At 46.6% G+C, this 17037-nt stretch overlaps 1 protein-coding gene across 1 annotated transcript; it reads left to right on the top strand.

Annotated features, from left to right (window-relative positions):
* Positions 1-234: 234 nt before the first annotated feature.
* LOC308609378 (uncharacterized protein CXorf49 homolog) lies at positions 235-16625 on the top strand (the record flags this gene model as incomplete). Its single annotated transcript, XM_081223059.1, has 4 exons — positions 235-355; positions 467-518; positions 15153-16479; positions 16578-16625. The coding sequence occupies 4 exons, from the start codon at positions 235-237 to the stop codon at positions 16623-16625; spliced, it is 1548 nt and encodes a 515-aa protein (XP_081079185.1).
* Positions 16626-17037: the final 412 nt, after the last annotated feature.

Raw genomic sequence — 17037 nt, forward strand, 5'->3', positions numbered from 1 at the left:
GGGAGAAAGTGCTAATGAGATCAGCCTTTCAATTCCCTTCCCAATTCCCTGCCTCACCCCGGCCCAAATCACACAACACTCTCTCTCTCTCTCTCTCTCTCTCTCTCTCTCTCTCACACACACACACACACACACACACACAAACACACACACAGACAGACTTCCTTAGTCCAAATCGGTGAAAAATTTTTGTTTCAGCTGCCAGCTCACAGGCCAGGGACATCTTATCCGCGCATGCATCGTGGAAAAGCCAGCAGTGGCGAGGTCGACACCAGAGGCCCCCAAGATCCAAGAAACTCAGAGCCCTTGGCCCTGAACCAGGGAGAAGTCATGCCCGGGGGGCCTGCCCCCTCAGGTGAGTGTCGTGGGTTTGATAGGAGGGGAGGGGAGAGGGGTGGAGGGCAGAAACCTCTGGCTCTGTCTCTGTTGGGGGCACAGCCATTCTCTCAGGCAGCTTCTCCCACAGGAGACGGGGTGCTGGCAGGGCTGGCCTTGAGCCACATCATCCTGTGGGGGGGGTTTGTGCGGCAGGGCTGATCGGTGGCAGTGCCACACACAGCTCCTCCGGGTGTAGATTTACAGGGGAACAGCCTTTTCTGTTAAGTCCTTTTCGCCCACATTGCTCTCCCACGTGCTGGCTGTGGCTGCAGCTCTGGGAGGGGCGAATCCAGAGGCACATAGCTTGGGGACCACAATGCAATGGGGAAATGGCTGCCCCCGGGTAACAGCGGAGGCAGCCCCAGAGAGAAGGTTCGGGCTTCTGGGCAGAGCAGGGGCGGCTGGTCGCCAGCAGAGGGTGGTGCCGCCTCACCTCACCGTAGACCCCACTTGGCCCTTTCCACCTCACTGGGAGCCTGCGAAGCTGGATTGTGTGTCCTTTCCCTCTCAGGTGACTGGGAGCCACTGGACCATCCCCCAAGACCGGAAATGCCGCAGCAGCCACTGGGAATGCCGGGCTGTCTTTGGGTAATGCTTCCTCTGGCTCCTGGAAATGCAGGCCCAAACTCGAGGCTGGGATCTGGGTCCAAGTTCAGCTGACATGTGTGGGGCCACCCCTCCCCTGCCCCCATCACGTACCCCATGGAGGGAGCCCACCTGCTTTCCACTGAGGAGCGCTTGCCATTCTAGCCACCCGGCTTTGGGGTGCAGGGCCCAGTGGAGAGGAGAAGGTGGAGGAGAGAGGAGGCCAGATTATACTAATCATTTCTCTTCCTCCTGTGTCTGCTGGCCTAGTGTCTCGTGCTACAGAGAGAAGTAGACAACCTTAAGAAGAAACTTGGTATGAGGAACCAGGGACGGAGAGCGGTGTCTTAGTTCAGAACCCGGGTGGGCACCTGGGGTGGGGGTGGGCTGCAGGTGCAGTCGGCCTCGCAGGGACCAACATCCCTGTGGCGAGGAGAACCTAGCAGGCCTGGCCCTGGAGCCAGCTGTGCATGTACAACTGGGCGTGTGTACAAGTAGCAAAGTACTGTCTGGACTGCATGCACACTTTGCCAACCAGACCAGTCCTAGGGAATCTCCTTCTGATAGGACTTTGAGAGATGCCTCGTTGATTTTCCCTTGAACTGCTGCTTGGTGTGGCTTCTAAGGTTCTTGTTGGATTGTTTGTTTGTGTGTGTGACGGGATCTGACTGGTTGTGGCACGGCCCACAGCATCAGAGCTGCTGGCACACTTTGTTTCCCTTGAGGAACCAGTTCCACATTCAATTCCGGTGGTGGGGAGTGATCTGGTCCAGAGCTCTTTGCATCGGGTCTGGAGAGGGTTTCAGCTTTCAGGGCTACGCGGTTCCTCACGGGGATAGGGGACGGGCTTCCATATCCCTCTCTCTGGAGTGCCTACTAATGCCTGTCCCTGTTGCAGACACCATGAAGGACATGGCTCTCACGATCCTGAAACTTTGAAGTGAGTGTTACACACACCGTAACCCTTCCCACAGTCCTGGCTGTTGAGCAGGGCTGGGGGCCGGCCCTGGCTTGAGGCTCTTCCCTGACTCTGCTGTTTTACAGGTTGAGCCCATCGTCTTCCTGCAGGAGGGGCAGCTGGTACCTTTGGAGCCCGGGAGCTGTGGCCAAGCTCGTTCCCTCCTGTTCTGCCTCAGCTAGGGCTTCCTCTACCCTTGTTTTGCCCCCTCCCCAGTTTCACAGCAGTTTCCAAAAAAAGTACCTCTCATATTATGTGTTCTGCCTTCTCTCTGGAGGGGTAAGGGTAGGGTTAGGGGGCCGGGGCACGGCACTGCTCCACGTCAGAGCCTTTTCCAGAACAGTATCTTTCGCATCCTGTGGTGGGGACTCTGGACCAGCCTCTGCTACCATCCCTGCAGTCAAGCCAGCTGAGTGCCTCAGGTCTGGGTCCTCTGTGTGCTCTCCCTGGCCACATTGACACGTCCTCCCTTGCCCCCGAAGGCCCTCTTCTAATTCTCTCCAAACCACCCTCCTCCTTTGGGGTCTGGTGGTTCCCATTCATCTCTGCCATTCACCCTCCCCATCAGCAGGAACTCATGACCCCCTTCCAGAGCTCCACTCTGGAAGCATTCACATCCTCCCTGCCCTCACCAGCTGACCACCCTCCTCCAGCCTGGTCGTCTCTATACCCTTGAGTGGAAATTGGCCCGTCAGGTTCTATGGCAAGTGTGGTTAGTAGGTCTGTGTTCTTGCATGGTCCCTGTCAAATACTCTTCCACCAGCCCCATGACACATTTTCCTGGAAATTATATTTCTGTGTCCCAGCTCAATCTCCCAGACTGCCTCTTTAGGACACACGAGATTGACTCTGAGCTCCATGTTCAATTTCCCCCTCACTGGAGGTTGGGGAGCACTTCCTTCCCTCAGCCGGGACCCAGGGCTGTACTAGCCTGAGACTCAGAGGGACAGATCTGTGTTTGAGTGAGGCGATTCTGCCTGGCACCCTTCCCAAAAGACCGGTATTTTACTACACAAAAGGGGGTATGATGGTAAATAGGACATTCAAGGTTGGTGACTGTGTGTCCCTGTGTGTGAATAAAAGTAATCAGGGATAATCTCCCTTGAGGGAGAAAGATGTGATTCAGGGAGTAAAGAGAGTAGAGGCTAGTCCAGGTTCTGTAAGTCATTGAATGAGCAAAAGCAAGGGTCGGATCTGTTGTGTTCAAGGGTTGTCGTTAAATTCCCAAAGCATAGGCGGGGGAGGATGCAGAAGTCACCAAACCCCACGACAGGGTGTCGGGATGCTTGAAATGTTGGATTCGCTGGAGGAGGCTCTCGATCCTACTCTGTGATCCTATGATGTCTGACAGCTACTGTGGGTGTGGATGGAATGAGATTGGGAAGAGTGGCTCCTCAGAGTAGCTCATCTTAGAATCAGGGGACCCATATATGTGACCACCCAACATGAGCTACCTGGGACAGGGGCAGGGTGGGCGCAGTGAGGATGGGAAGTAAGGAGTGACTGCGCCTGGACAATGGGGAGCACTTGAGTCCACCCTTCCCCCATATTCTCACAGTGACTCGCTCCCAGAGTCCATGGCATGAGCTCAGGTGGACAGACCACATGTGGGATGGGGCAGTCACAGACCTCAGGGTCAGAAAAGGACATTCGTGGGATTTAATCCACTCAAACCCCTCCCTGGAGATGGTGGGCTTGATTGGTGCCCAGGCTTCTGGCTGGATTCCTAGGATGTACCCAGTGCCCCCCCCCCCAGTCCAGCCTGTACCAGGCTTATGTTCTAGCCCCTCTTGCTTCGGCACTGCTCCCCACTGAGCTGAGGCCATTACCAATGAGTGTGTGTGCACTTTGAGGAAACAGAGCCAGCGTAGACTTTCGACCTGCCTCTAACCTGTAGAGACAGTCATTCCAGGTCTTGTGTCCCTGCAGACACTCTGGAGAGTGTGAAGCTAAGTACAGGCTGGAGACCACCATCACAGGAACTCGCTTCCCTGTGCACACTATGGAGGGTATGGGACCAGCTCAGTGGTATGGCACCATCCCTTCCGGCCTGAAGCCCTCTGGCTCAGAGCCCATTCCCTCTAGCCTCTAACCACAGTGTGCACACTGGGGGAAAAGTGAAACCAGAAGAGAAATACTGCCCCAAGCCCTCAGGACCCGGCTATATCCCAGACCAATGTGGAGACTGCCATCACACCTGGGAGAAACCCAACTTCCTCAGGGCTCTTAACTCTGGCCCCTCAGGTCCCAACCCCACACCTGAAAGGGCAGTGAGGGCCATTGAGCAGAGAAGCAGCCCCAGCTCACACCTTATTCTGGCTCTAGCCCCTTCAACTCCAGACCTGTTTCCCACCCAGGCAGTGACTGCCACCACGCCCTAGGGGAAGATGCAGCCCATGCTCACTTCATATCTAGCTCTCCCTCCAGAGCCACTGGGCACGTGCAGACTGAACAGGGATGGTCCCACACAAGAACACACCCTCAAGACTGGGATAGATAACTGTCTCACCTAATTTCATAGAGACAGAGAAAGTTTTAAAAAGATGAGTAGACAGGGGAACATGTTTCAAATTAAAGACAAGAAAAGATGCTGAAAAAAACCCTAAGGAAACTGATAAATAATTTAACTGATGAAGAGTTCATAGCAGTAGTAATATGAATGCTAACTGAACTGGGGCAAAGAATAGATGAACAGTGAGAATTTTTAACAAAGAACTAGAAAATATAAAAAGGACAAGTCAGAGCCGAATATAATAACTGAAATTACAAATACACTAGAGGGAATTAACAGCAGATTAGGTGACAGAGAAGAACACATAAGCAGTCTGGAAAGTAGAATAATGGAAATCACTCAATCATAAGTGCAAAAAACAATTTTTTTAATGAGAATAATTTAAGGGAGCTGTGGGACAACATCAAGCATACTCACATTTGCATTATAGGGGTCCCAGAGGAGAAGAGAGAGAGAAAGGGGTTGAAAATGTATTTGATGAAATTATGGCTGAAAACTTCCCTAATCTGAAGAAAGAAACACAGAGGAAGCACAGAGAGTCCCAAACAAAATGAACCCATACACATCCACATCAAGACATATAATTAAAAGGGCAAAAGTTAAAGAGAGAATTCTAAAGGTAGCAAGAGCAAAACAAGAGTCACATACAAGGGAAGTCCCATAAGCCTATCAGCTAATTTTTCTGCATAAACTTTGCATGTCAGAAGGGAGTGGCATGATAAGATTTAAAGTGCTGAGAGGGAAAACCCTACAACCTAGGATACTTTACCCAACAAGGTTATCATTCAGAATTGAAGGAGAGATAAAGGCTTCTCAGACAAGCAAAAATTAAAAGAGTTCATCAATACTAAACCAACCTTACAAGAAGGGTTAAAAGGTCTTCTTGAAGTAAAAAAAAAAAAAAAACACTGGCTACAACAGGAAATAAGAAATTAAAGGACGGGGAAAATATACTGGTGAAGCAATTATATCATAAAGGCTGGGTATTTACCAGTTAAATAAGCTAGTACAAAGGTTAAAAGACAAAAATTGTAAAATCAACTGTAACTACAATAAACATTTAAATGATAGACATGGAGATGTGAAATATGACGTCAAAAACACAAAATGCTGGGAGGTGAGTAAAAAATGTAGAGCTTTCAGAATGTGTTTGAACATATATGACTATCGGTTGCAATCAAATAGTTATAGGTCAACATAAATGAACTCCATGGTAACCATAAATCAAAGACCTACTATAGATCTACCAAAACTAGAGAGAAAGGAACACAAACATAACACTGAGGAAAATCATCAAACCACAAGAGAGACACTAAAAGAAGAAAGCATCCTCCTGACTTCAAACTGCAAGTTGCAGAACGATGGCCTCAGATACACATTAGTAAATGTTTTTAAATCCCAAATGAATCCCACCTAATATTTGATAACCTTTGGGTGTATGTTTCAATGTCTGAAAGACAGTTTTCACTAGAGGTTAAAGTTGTGGGATAGCTTCTAACAGGACCCAATAGGTTTATACAACAAATTTATGACCTTGGATCTCCCCAGATTGGTTAGGAAGGTGTACAATTGGTTTCCTTTAGGCTCAATGTCACCTACAGGTAGCCTTGAAAACAGCCGCTGTCATCCTGCTTTCAATGTGGGCATGTTGGGTTCAATCAGTTTTCCAATGGTATGATTATTTGGCTGCAATATTTATTCCCACACTTGGAATAGAAGATATCATTACTCATATAGAGGCTTTAACAAAATTCACCCAGCAAGCCTTAAATGATAGTAACGAAGCCGTGTGTTTGCTCAGTTCAGAAATTTCCATGATGAGAAAAGCAGTCCTACAGAATTGCATGGCCCTCAATATTCTAACAGCTTCCCAAGGGGGAGCTTATGCTGTAATACATAGTGAACGTTTTGTTTTTATACCTGATGAGTCTTCTAATGCAACCCCCGCTTATGATGCGTATGAAAAATTGGATTTCCACTCTGAATGATCATCTTCCCAGTTTAAGGGAAATGCTAGGAAAATGGTATGGTTCAAGAGGATATTGGCTTAAATCTTTACTAATGATATTGTTGCTCCTATTTCCAACTTTGATTACAGTTTGTGTAACTTATAAAGTTTTAGTTTCTTGTTTTTTGCACTGTGTATCACCTGCTCCTACTAAGATAATGATATCTAAACAACTGGAAACTATTGATCACATCTATAGTTCTCTATAAAATAATGGACATGCACAATGCACATGCAAGGTAAAATTGGTGCAAGTCCTATTGGACAACTTGGAATTGGCCGTTAGTCCTTGCCAGACATCTTACTAGTACCACCCCCTAAAAGGAAAGAAAGAACCGGGCTATTAGGACCCAGCATCGAGGGACATGATGGACCCAAGGCACGTAAAGAACCACCCTAGCATTTAGGGACCAAATACTTGATCACCTAATGCTTTCTATTGAAAGATTAATGATCAAAAGTGGAATTACTGAAATAAAATTATTTTCAGGCAGGACAAGAAACATTTTAAACATAAAATTCTCTCTCTGCCCATTTGAGCCACTACACCCTCCCCTTTAGTGTGATTTGTGCATCACATTATACATTAACTAGATCCCCTTAAAAGATACAGGAATGCCCACACACCAAAAAAAAGAAAAAAAAGAAAGAAAGAAAGAAAGAAAGAAAGAAAGAAAGAAAGAAAGAAAGAAAGAAAGAAAGAAAGAAAATAAAGAAAAAGAGAAGAAAAAGAAATTTCCTCCTGGAATCAGCGAGGTAACTCCTTAAGAGGTAACTTTCCTTTCTCAATCCTGTAATGCCTCATTAATACCCACTACTCGCCTTGTTGGACTATGTAAACTATTAATATGCTACTTTGTCTCAAAAACTTATATCACGGTTTTACCTCCAATGGGTGGAACAGTCCTCAGAGTTTTCTGAAGATTGTCTCCCAGGTTATAGTCCTCAGGTTGGCTCAAATAAAAATTTCCATTTTTCTTCGATTGACTCTTGATTAATCTTTTTGGACAACACAATGAAACCAAAAGATGGTTTTTTAAAAAGATAACAAATCACAAACCTTAGGCAGACAGACCAAGAAAAAAAAAAAGATTCCTAAGGAATCACTAAACTCAGGGCTGAAAAGGGAGACATCACCATTGAGCCTATTGAATTTAAAAAAACATAAGAAAATAGTATGAAAAATTTTATACCAACAAATTAGACACATATATGCAATGAAAACATTTGTAGAGAGACACAAACTTCAAAACAGACTCAATAATAGACAATCAATTAAATTAATAATTAAAAATATTCCCACAATGATGCTCCTGTCCAGATGGCATCACTGCTGAATGCTATCAAACATTTCAGATGGAAATAATAGCAACACTCCAGAAATTCTTCCAGAAAATAGAAGAGGAATGAATACTTTCAAAATAGCTCTAGTAGGCCAATATTACTGTAGTGTGAGCCTCTGACAGTTTTTTTTTCTTAATTGTAATGCAAGTGCCTGACATTAAGCTTTTGATTGCTGAGGCACCACTTCAAAGACAGCTATATCAAAAAGAACAAATTGCCAGCTACACGACTAGGTAAAGAGCCAGGCCACCACACCCCTGAAGTTTCCTTTGTTTTAGAGATCTCTGATTGACTTAGATAACTGACCCTTTGGCTGCTTGTTTTTCCCTTCTTGTGCTTTAATTCCCATTCTGTGTTAAGTTCATCGATAAAGAGTGAATCTGAGAAACCCTAGGCCCCTCACTCTTGACCCCGATACATACATAACCCCAGGTCCCAGCTCTCTTTCTCCACCCACAACCTTTCTGTGTGGTCCAAGGCATGCCATGTACCCTCCATGACTTATGAGTAATAAACTTCGTCCTTACAAAGTCTCCTAAAGGTTATTGCTGAGGTGCCTCTTGCAATTATAATAAGAACCACAAGGGCTAGTTCAACCACAACATTGGTTCTGAAAGGGGAAATATCTGTGGGGGCTCGCCTTGGAGTACAGGTAAGTGCCTCCAGGTATTTCTAGCTGACAGTATCACTGTCGATTGGCTGAGACCAGCACAATTACCCTGATGCCCAAAACACACAAAGACATCCAAAATAAAGAAAATTGCATACCAATCTTTCTCATGAATATAGATGAAATAACCCTCAAGAAAATATTAACAAACGGAATTCAGAAACATATAAAAAGGATTATATACCATAACCAAGTGGGATTTATTCTAGAAATACAAGGTTGGTTTAACATCTAAAAATCAATTTATGTAACACACTATTTTAAAAGAAGAAAGCACTGAAACATTATCATATTAACTGACACAGAAAGAGCATGTGACAAAATTCCACCACCTTTCATGATAAAAACAATTTAAAAAAACTAGGAATAGAAAGAAATTTCTTCAGCATCATAAAGGATATCTATGAAAAACCTACAGCTAACATCATATTCAGTAGTGAAAGACTGCATACCTTTTCCCTAAAGTCAGCAACAAAGACATGCTCACTACTTTTATTCATTATTGCACTGGAAGTTTGAGCCAGTTCAAACAGGGAAGAAGAAGAACTAAAAGTCATCCAGATAGGAAATAAAAAGGGAGTCTTTTTTTATTCTCAGATGACATGATTTCATATGCAGACAATCCTAAGGAATCCACAAAAACGGATCTAACGGTAGAACTAATAAAGAAGTTCAACAGATCACAGAATACAAGAGTAATACATAAAACAAATTTTATTGCTATATACATGTAGCAAATAATCCAAAAATGAAATCAAGGAACACTTAATTCTAGCTACAATAGCATCAAAAAGAATTAAATGCTTAGGCATATATTTAACAAACCAAATGTAATACTTATGCACTGAGAAACACAAATTGATGTTTGTTGAGAGAAATTAAAGATGATCTAAATAAATGGAAAGGCATTGCATGTTCATGGTTGTAAGACTCAATATTTATATGGTAATTCTCCCCAAACTGACATATAGATTCAATTCAATCTCTATCGAAATTTCAGCAGGCTTTCTTTGTAGAAACTCACAGGCTGATCCAGAAAATTCATATGGAAATGAAAAACAAAACAAAACAGAATATCCAAAACTACTTCAAAAAAGAACAAACTTGGAAGATTCCACCTTCTGATTTCAAAACTTACGATAAAAATAAAGGTAATCAAGTTAGTGTGATACCGACATAGAGATAGATCACTGGAACAGAATCGAGAGGTTAGAAATAACGAACTCTCCTTATATTTATGGTCAATGATTTTCAATTCAATGGGGAAAGGATAGTCTTTTCAACATATGGTGCTGGCACAACTGGATATCATGCAAAACTACAAACTTCGAGCCTTACTTCACAGCACACACAAAACTTAATGCAAAATGGACCAGAGACTTAAAAGTAAAACCTACAACTATAAATCTGTTAAAAGAAACCCTAGGAGAAAAATATTTGTACGCATGAGCTAGGCGATGATTTCTTAGATACAACACCAAAAGCATGATCCACAAAAGAAAAACTTGATAAATTGGACTTCGTCAAAATTTAAAACATTTATGCTTCAGAAGGCACTATTCAGAAAATGAAAAGACAAGGTACAGACTGGGAGAAAATATTTGAAAGTCACAGATCTAACAAAGAACTTGTATGCAGAATAAAGAATAAGAATAATAAATAAATAAGAAAATGACCCCATTAAAAAATTGGGTAAAAGATTTGTATAGACATTTAACCAAAGAAGGTATAGAAATGGTTAATAAGCATATGAAAGGATGTTCACAGCCACTAGTCAGTAGGGAAATATAAATCAAAACCATAATGAGATACCATGTTGCCAAAACAATAGGATGGCTATAATCCAAAATACAGATAATAACAAATATTTGGATTTGGAGAAATTTGAATCCTCATACACTTCTGGTGATAATGTAAACTAGTTGAATCTTTTTGGAAAATATTCTGGTGTTTTCTTAAAAAGTTAAACATAGAGTTACCATATGATCCAGAATGTCCATTCCTAGGGATCTACCGAAGAGAACTGAAAACATATGTTCACACAAAAACTCATGAACTCAAAATGTATATGAATATGCTTAACAGCATTGAGTTTGGGAATATAATCCATAACATGCCCAAACTAAACACAACCCAAATGCCCATAAACTGATGAATGTATAAATAGAATGTGGTATACCCATACCATGGAATATTATTTGGCAATACAAATAACTGAAGTACTGATGCATGCTACAACATGGGTGAACCTCGAAAACATTACATTAAGTGAAAGAAGCCAGACAACATGTACTATATATTGTGTGATTCCATTTATACAAAATTTCCTAAATAGGCAAATCATAGAGACAGAAAGTAGTTTATTACTTGCCTATAGGGCTGGGGGTGGGTTGGGGGGTTCGGGGTGTTGGGTAAGGGATACAAGGCGTCTTCTTGGGCTAACAAAAATATCCTAAAATTGATTGTGACAGATGCACAACTGTGAATATACGAAAAGCCATTGAATAAGGCATTTTATTTCTTAATTCATTTTTATTGCAAAAACACAGACTAGGAAACCTACCTTATTAACAATTTTTTAGTGTACAGTGTGGTTAACTATATGAACATTGTTGCAATCAGATCTCCGGAATTCTTCATCTTGCATGACTGCAAATCTATACTCATGGAACAACAACTCCCCGTTTCCCCCTCACCCAAACCTTTGGCAACCAGGATTCTACTTTCTGCTTCTAAGAGTTTGACTACTTTAGGTACCCCATATAAGTGGAAACATGCTGTATTTGTCCTTTGTGAGTGGCTTGCTTCACTTAGTATAATATCCTCAAAGTTCATCCATACTACAGCATATAGCAAGATTTCCTTCTTTTTAAAGGCTGAATAATATTCGGTTATATGTATACATTATATATACCACCTTTTATCTATTCACCTGTTGATAGATATTTAGGTTGTCCTCACCCCTTGGCTATTGTGAATAGTGGTACAGTGAACATGGGAGTGCAATAATCTATGCAAGATCCTGATTTCAATTATTTTGTAATGTAAATGTAAATATACGGAAGTGAGAATGCTGGATCATATGGGAGTTCTATTTTTATTTTTTTAGGAACTTCCATACTGTTTTCCATGGCGGGTGCACAATTTTACACTCCCACCAGCAATGCACAAGGAATTCATTTTCTTCACTACCTTGCCAACACTTGCTATTTTGAGTTGTTTTTTTTTTAATACTGGCCATGTTAGCAGTTGTGAGGTGATAACTCATTGTGCTTTTGAATTGCATTTCCCTGTTGACTAGTGATGTTGAGCATTTTTCATATACCTGTAGGCCATTTATGTGTCTTCTTTGGAGAAATATCTAATCAATTCCTTTGTCCATTTTTAAATTGTGTTATTTGGGTTTTCTCTGTTTCTTTGTTTTTGAAAGCATAAGCCACAGACTGGGAAACAATATTTGCAAAGCACACATGATAAAAAACTTGTATCCGAAAGAGATAAAGAACATTCGATATTCAGTAATGAGAAATCAAACAACACAATAAACAATGAGCAAAAAAAAAAAATCGAACTGACATCGTGCTTACTGGATGGTCAGTAAGCTACTGAGAAGATGTTTCACCTCATTAGTCATTAGGGACATAACTAAAGCCAGAATGAAATACGACAACATAGCTATAAACATGGCTGAAATAAAAACAAAATACAGACAATACCAAGTGCTAGACAGACTGAGGAACAGCTAGAACTCTCCTGCATTGCTGGTGAGAATGCAAAAAATGGTATAGACTCTCTGGAAACAGTTAAAAATACACTAACGATTCAATCCAGCAAGTTAACTCCTAGATATTTACCCAAGAGAAATGAAAACTTATATTCACAAAAAATCTGTATGCAAATGTTCACAGCACTTTTCTTAGATGCTTGGGCGACTGCACACTGGCACCGGACACAGACATATCTAGGACTACTGGACACAGTTTCTGAGCTGACACTGATCCCGGAAGCCCAAAGTGTCATGATGGGGCCCCATTAGAGTGGGGCTTATGAGGTTCTGGCAGTAAAAGGAGTTGGGGATAGAGATCAGTTCACGGTGAGCTGACTGGGTCCCTGGACAAACATAGTGGTCATTTCTCCAGTCCCCAAGCTGATAATTCTAAGTGATACACTTGGCAGTTGGAGCAATGACCTACACGTTGGGTCATTGGTCTGTGGAGTAAGAGCTATCATGGTGGGGAAGGCCAAAAGGAACCTCTGCCACTGGCTCCCACCCTGGGCCAAGAGAGTACATCAAAGCCAGTATTGGATCCTGGTGAGCATAACGGGGTAAAGCAGAGATTAGTGACATCATTGGAGACGTATGGGATGTATGGGAAGAGGAGGTAGGAGAGCCACAGGGACGAAGAGAGTGGAGAAGGTGAGAAGTTCCGGGAGTCCCTCTATGGGGGAGGGAGGAAGGGAATGGAAATGGTGAGAGGGAAGATGGAGGCTTCCACTGGATCCACTGGTAATGTTTCATAGGATGCTGGTGGATGCAGGAGATTTTGCTATATCCTTCCTTATCCATTTTAACATATTTGAAATAGCACACCATGCCTTAAAAAGTCACTGGGAGAAGTGGAAGAGGGCGGTATCCACAAACAGGCAGGCACCATCGGGGGCAGGCTCGAGGAGGAGGATTGCAGATTTACAGTGCACCCAGTCTCCCCTGCTCTGTAACTTCTCCAGCATGGCCAGCTTCTCAGGTGCAGAAACTCAGGCCCAGAAAACTGGGCCTTTGAGTTCCACAGGCAACAGCGGTTCAGACACGCCAGGACTCTCCAGGAGGTCAGCCAGAGCAGGATGCAGGAGAGAGAGGTGACTGAAGACAGAGGAGTATGAACGGGAAGGAGCAGAAGGAAGGTATGGGAGGAATGGAGGGGTGTCAGAGCAGGAGTTGGGTGGCAGACAAGGGAAATTCTAACACCCATGGGCCATAGAGAAACCAAGGGAGGCACCACTCCCCAGACATCAGTACTGCTCAGCTCAGGGAAGCTGAGAACTGACAGTTCCAAGAAAAATTGAGAGACACCTGGCTATCCACACCGACCGCCATCACAACTGGTAGGCCTTGGTTGTGCGTCCTTCAAAACTTTAAAACATACTTGTACATATACTTAAATGAATTCTCATATATTACGTAGGATTGACTGGTGTGTGTGTGTGCCCACGCACGCAAGTGATTTAACTTACAAATGTGAATCCAAAGCCATCGTTCTGCAACTTGCAGTTTGAAGTCAGGCAGGTGCTTTCGAAAGCTGTGAGAATGGCCTGATGCATTCCGTTGGACTGCCACGCTTTATGCTACTGGATGCTAAGCCACGTTGCATTCATCCATTTCCTTACTGATGGGAATTTGGAGTGCTCCCAGTTTTTCCCATCACCAACACCCTTGTGCATGGGCTCCTGTACACTACAGGTACCAGCGTGTCTCCGGAAGAAGTACCAGGCAGCGGACTTGCCGGAACATAGAGGAAATACCTATTTTTTTTTCTTCCTTTTTAAGGTCTTCGGCTCAAAGCAAGGACTCTGGAGTCAGATTGATTGGTTTCAATCCTGCCGCTGATCCCCACGAGCCGAATGACCTTGGGCCAGTGGCTGAACCTCTCAGTGCCTGTTTGCTCACCGGTAAGAGGCCAGTAATAGTTGGTACTATAGTTCTAGGAGTGTCACGCTGATGCATTACTATTTATGCCCAGCGCTTAGAAGAGTGCCAGGCACAGAGTCCGTGCTGGCACTAAGTTGCTTTCAATGGATTCTGCCAAATTACCTCCCAAATGGGTCTCTTGCACCACCGCCACAGGGGTTTGCTCCTCACCTCTCCCACCCTCGGAATGGTTAAGCTCTTTGAAGGTTGTCAACCTAGTGTGTGAAACCCGATTCGTGGTTTTAGTTCACATCTCCAGGATCAGCGGTGGCGAGCATCTTTTGGGGTGTAACTGGCCACTGCGATTTCTTCTTCTTTGAATTTGCCTCAGAGAGGGGGAAGGGCTGATGGAGCGAGGCCAACCCCAATCTGTCCGCCAACCCCAGTCTGTCCGCCAAACCTGCCTGCCAATGACGTTTGCTGAGCCACATTTGATGGAGCAGTTGAGACAGAGACCTTACAGAACGAAAATACGATCCCTTTGCTCTCTGGCCGACCCCTGATCACTGACTGCGGGACTCCTGTGCCCATTCTCCTGTTGGGTCGTAAGGCTTGCGGTGGAAGGGAGGCTGGCAAATGCTTTTGGCGCGTGCTAGGCATCCAGTGCCTCCATCTTGACATTTCATCCTCACCACCCCTGGAGCCCGGCGCCCTCACTCCCCGACCCCCTGTATAGATGGGAAACGGAGGCTCAGAGCTGTGACTCTAACCGGAAAGGGGAGGCGGGACAGGAGGAGGCGGGCCGAGAGTCTTGACAGAGGGAAGCACTCCCACCATCCCCTTCAGCAGCCAACTGCTCGGACCGCCCACGGGCTTGAGGGCAAAGCAGAGGCCCTCGACCCCATTGGTTAGGCCTCGAGGGGACAGGCGAACAAGGCGCCCGCTGGTTGGCGGGGGCCGGACCAATGAGGAGGCCGCGTCGCAGGCGTGAGAGGCGCGCTGAAAGTGGCGCGTCGTTTCGTTTGAGACGAGCTCGTGCAGCGCCTGAGGTGGTTGACGCTGCCGTCTGAGCGCCGCCCGCCTCGTCCGCCGTGACCGCGACCGCGACTCGGGCCATCAACAGTCGCCCCGGTTCCGCGGCCGCCTGGGTCGCGACATGAGCTCCCCAGATGAGGTGTCTGTGTGGGGAACGGGTTTCGGCCCAGGGGGCGGGGAGCGGGCCGGCGTCCGCCCAGCCGGCCGCGCAGTTCCGCGGGGACCCGACCGCGGCCCCGAGCCCAGGAAGCCGCCGAGCGGCGGGGGCGGGAGCAGCTGCCCGGATCCCAAGAGCTTCCAGTCAGAGTGGGAGATGCTAGAAGCGGGAGGTCCGGTGCTGTGTGGCCGTGAAGGCCGACCTGGCTCCCCGGCTGATGACATGAGGGACCTCCTTGACCTGGCCGAGGAGTCTGCGGCGGGCACCACGCAGCAGCTGTACGACTGGGACACGCTGGGCTTCTGCAGATACCCGTTGGCGGAGCCCTGCGCCTCTTTGGAAGTGTCCGCCGGCCTCGAGGCGGGTCCCGGCGGTCCAGGAGCGACCGCCCAGAGCTGTGGGGAAGCGCCGCCGGCTCTGGCCGACCCTTTCCACCTCGATGGGTCCGAAGCGGGTCGGGCCTGGGGGGAGCCTAAGAGAGCCACTAAGCGTAGGTTGAACGTGGCTGCGGATTGCCAGCGCTTCTCCGCGGAAGCCCTGGGCCTGCTGCTATCCGACTCCGAGTCCTCAGATGAGTTCAGTGACACAGAGCTGATGACGGTGAGTACTTACCCCGGAGGAGGAGGCCAGGCCGAGCCCAGCAGACCCGAGGATCCCGGGGACACTCCCAGTCACTCGAATTTCCAAGTCAGGGAGAATTTCCTTCACGTGACAGGCTCCTCCCTGTCCTCGGCTCTGCGAGGACTCTCTTCGGTTGTGGAAAGGCAGGGCGTGGGAGAGCAGGGCATCTCTTCCCCTAAGAAAATGCAGAGCGTGCTCTGGGGGGACGGGAGCAGCAAGCCCAGCTCCCCGGGAGCTGCTGCTGCTGCTGCTACGGCAGGTGGCCTGCTGCAGGTCACTCCTAGGAAGAAGGGGACCCAGGAGAAGAAATCCCTCGGGGGAGCCTTCACACTTGCCCTGGGGAAAAACTTCCCTTCCTGGGGGCAGCGAATCTGGGCACCTCCGCTGGAACCGGCCACCTTCCCCCCAGTCTCTGGTATTCCGCTGCTTGGGAGATCCAAGAGGTATACCTTGGGCCCTTCCGGAACCAAACAGGCCAAGCACACCAGCGCTGGGAAGAAATCCGTGGTCACGTGGACAAGGGAGTCTGAGGCTGTGGCGGGAGAAGATAAGGACCCAAATAGAGACCCAGCCCCAAAGGGCCAAGTGAGTAGGCCAGGCTCCTCCTCTCTCCCCACTCTTCCCCGCCCCCACCGCACCCAGAGCACACGTCTTCACCCATGCTGCTTCTGTCCACCCCTCAGGGGTCGTCATTGGGTGCCCCTCGGTCACTGGGTCATTATGATGCCTGATCGGGCTCCTTTTACTAGGGACAAACAGTAAGGTAGCACTTCGGGTGTGCTGGGCCTGGTTCTCCACCCTTGGCCTGTTTCCAGCGTCCTCTGAGAGACTGGGGCTGGGATGGAAGGGAGGGTTGGTAGCTGAATTGGGTCGGGGGATCCCTTAAAAGCTTCCCCGAAAAGCCTCAGTATTTAGACTCACCAGCTTCCTGAATCCTATCTCCTAGGTGTTCCCCAGACCTTCCTTGCAGGGGCCCTGGGCTTACTCAGTGCCCCACTGTTGTCCCTAGATCACCTCTGCCTGCTGGCCTGGGGCTGACGGAGGGAGAAAGTGCTAATGAGATCAGCCTTTCAATTCCCTTCCCAATTCCCTGCCTCACCCCGGCCCAAATCACACAACACTCTCTCTCTCTCTCTCTCTCTC

This window comes from Mesoplodon bidens, assembly GCF_964165515.1.
Source record: "Mesoplodon bidens genome assembly, chromosome: X".
Taxonomy (NCBI): Eukaryota; Metazoa; Chordata; class Mammalia; order Artiodactyla; family Ziphiidae; genus Mesoplodon; species Mesoplodon bidens.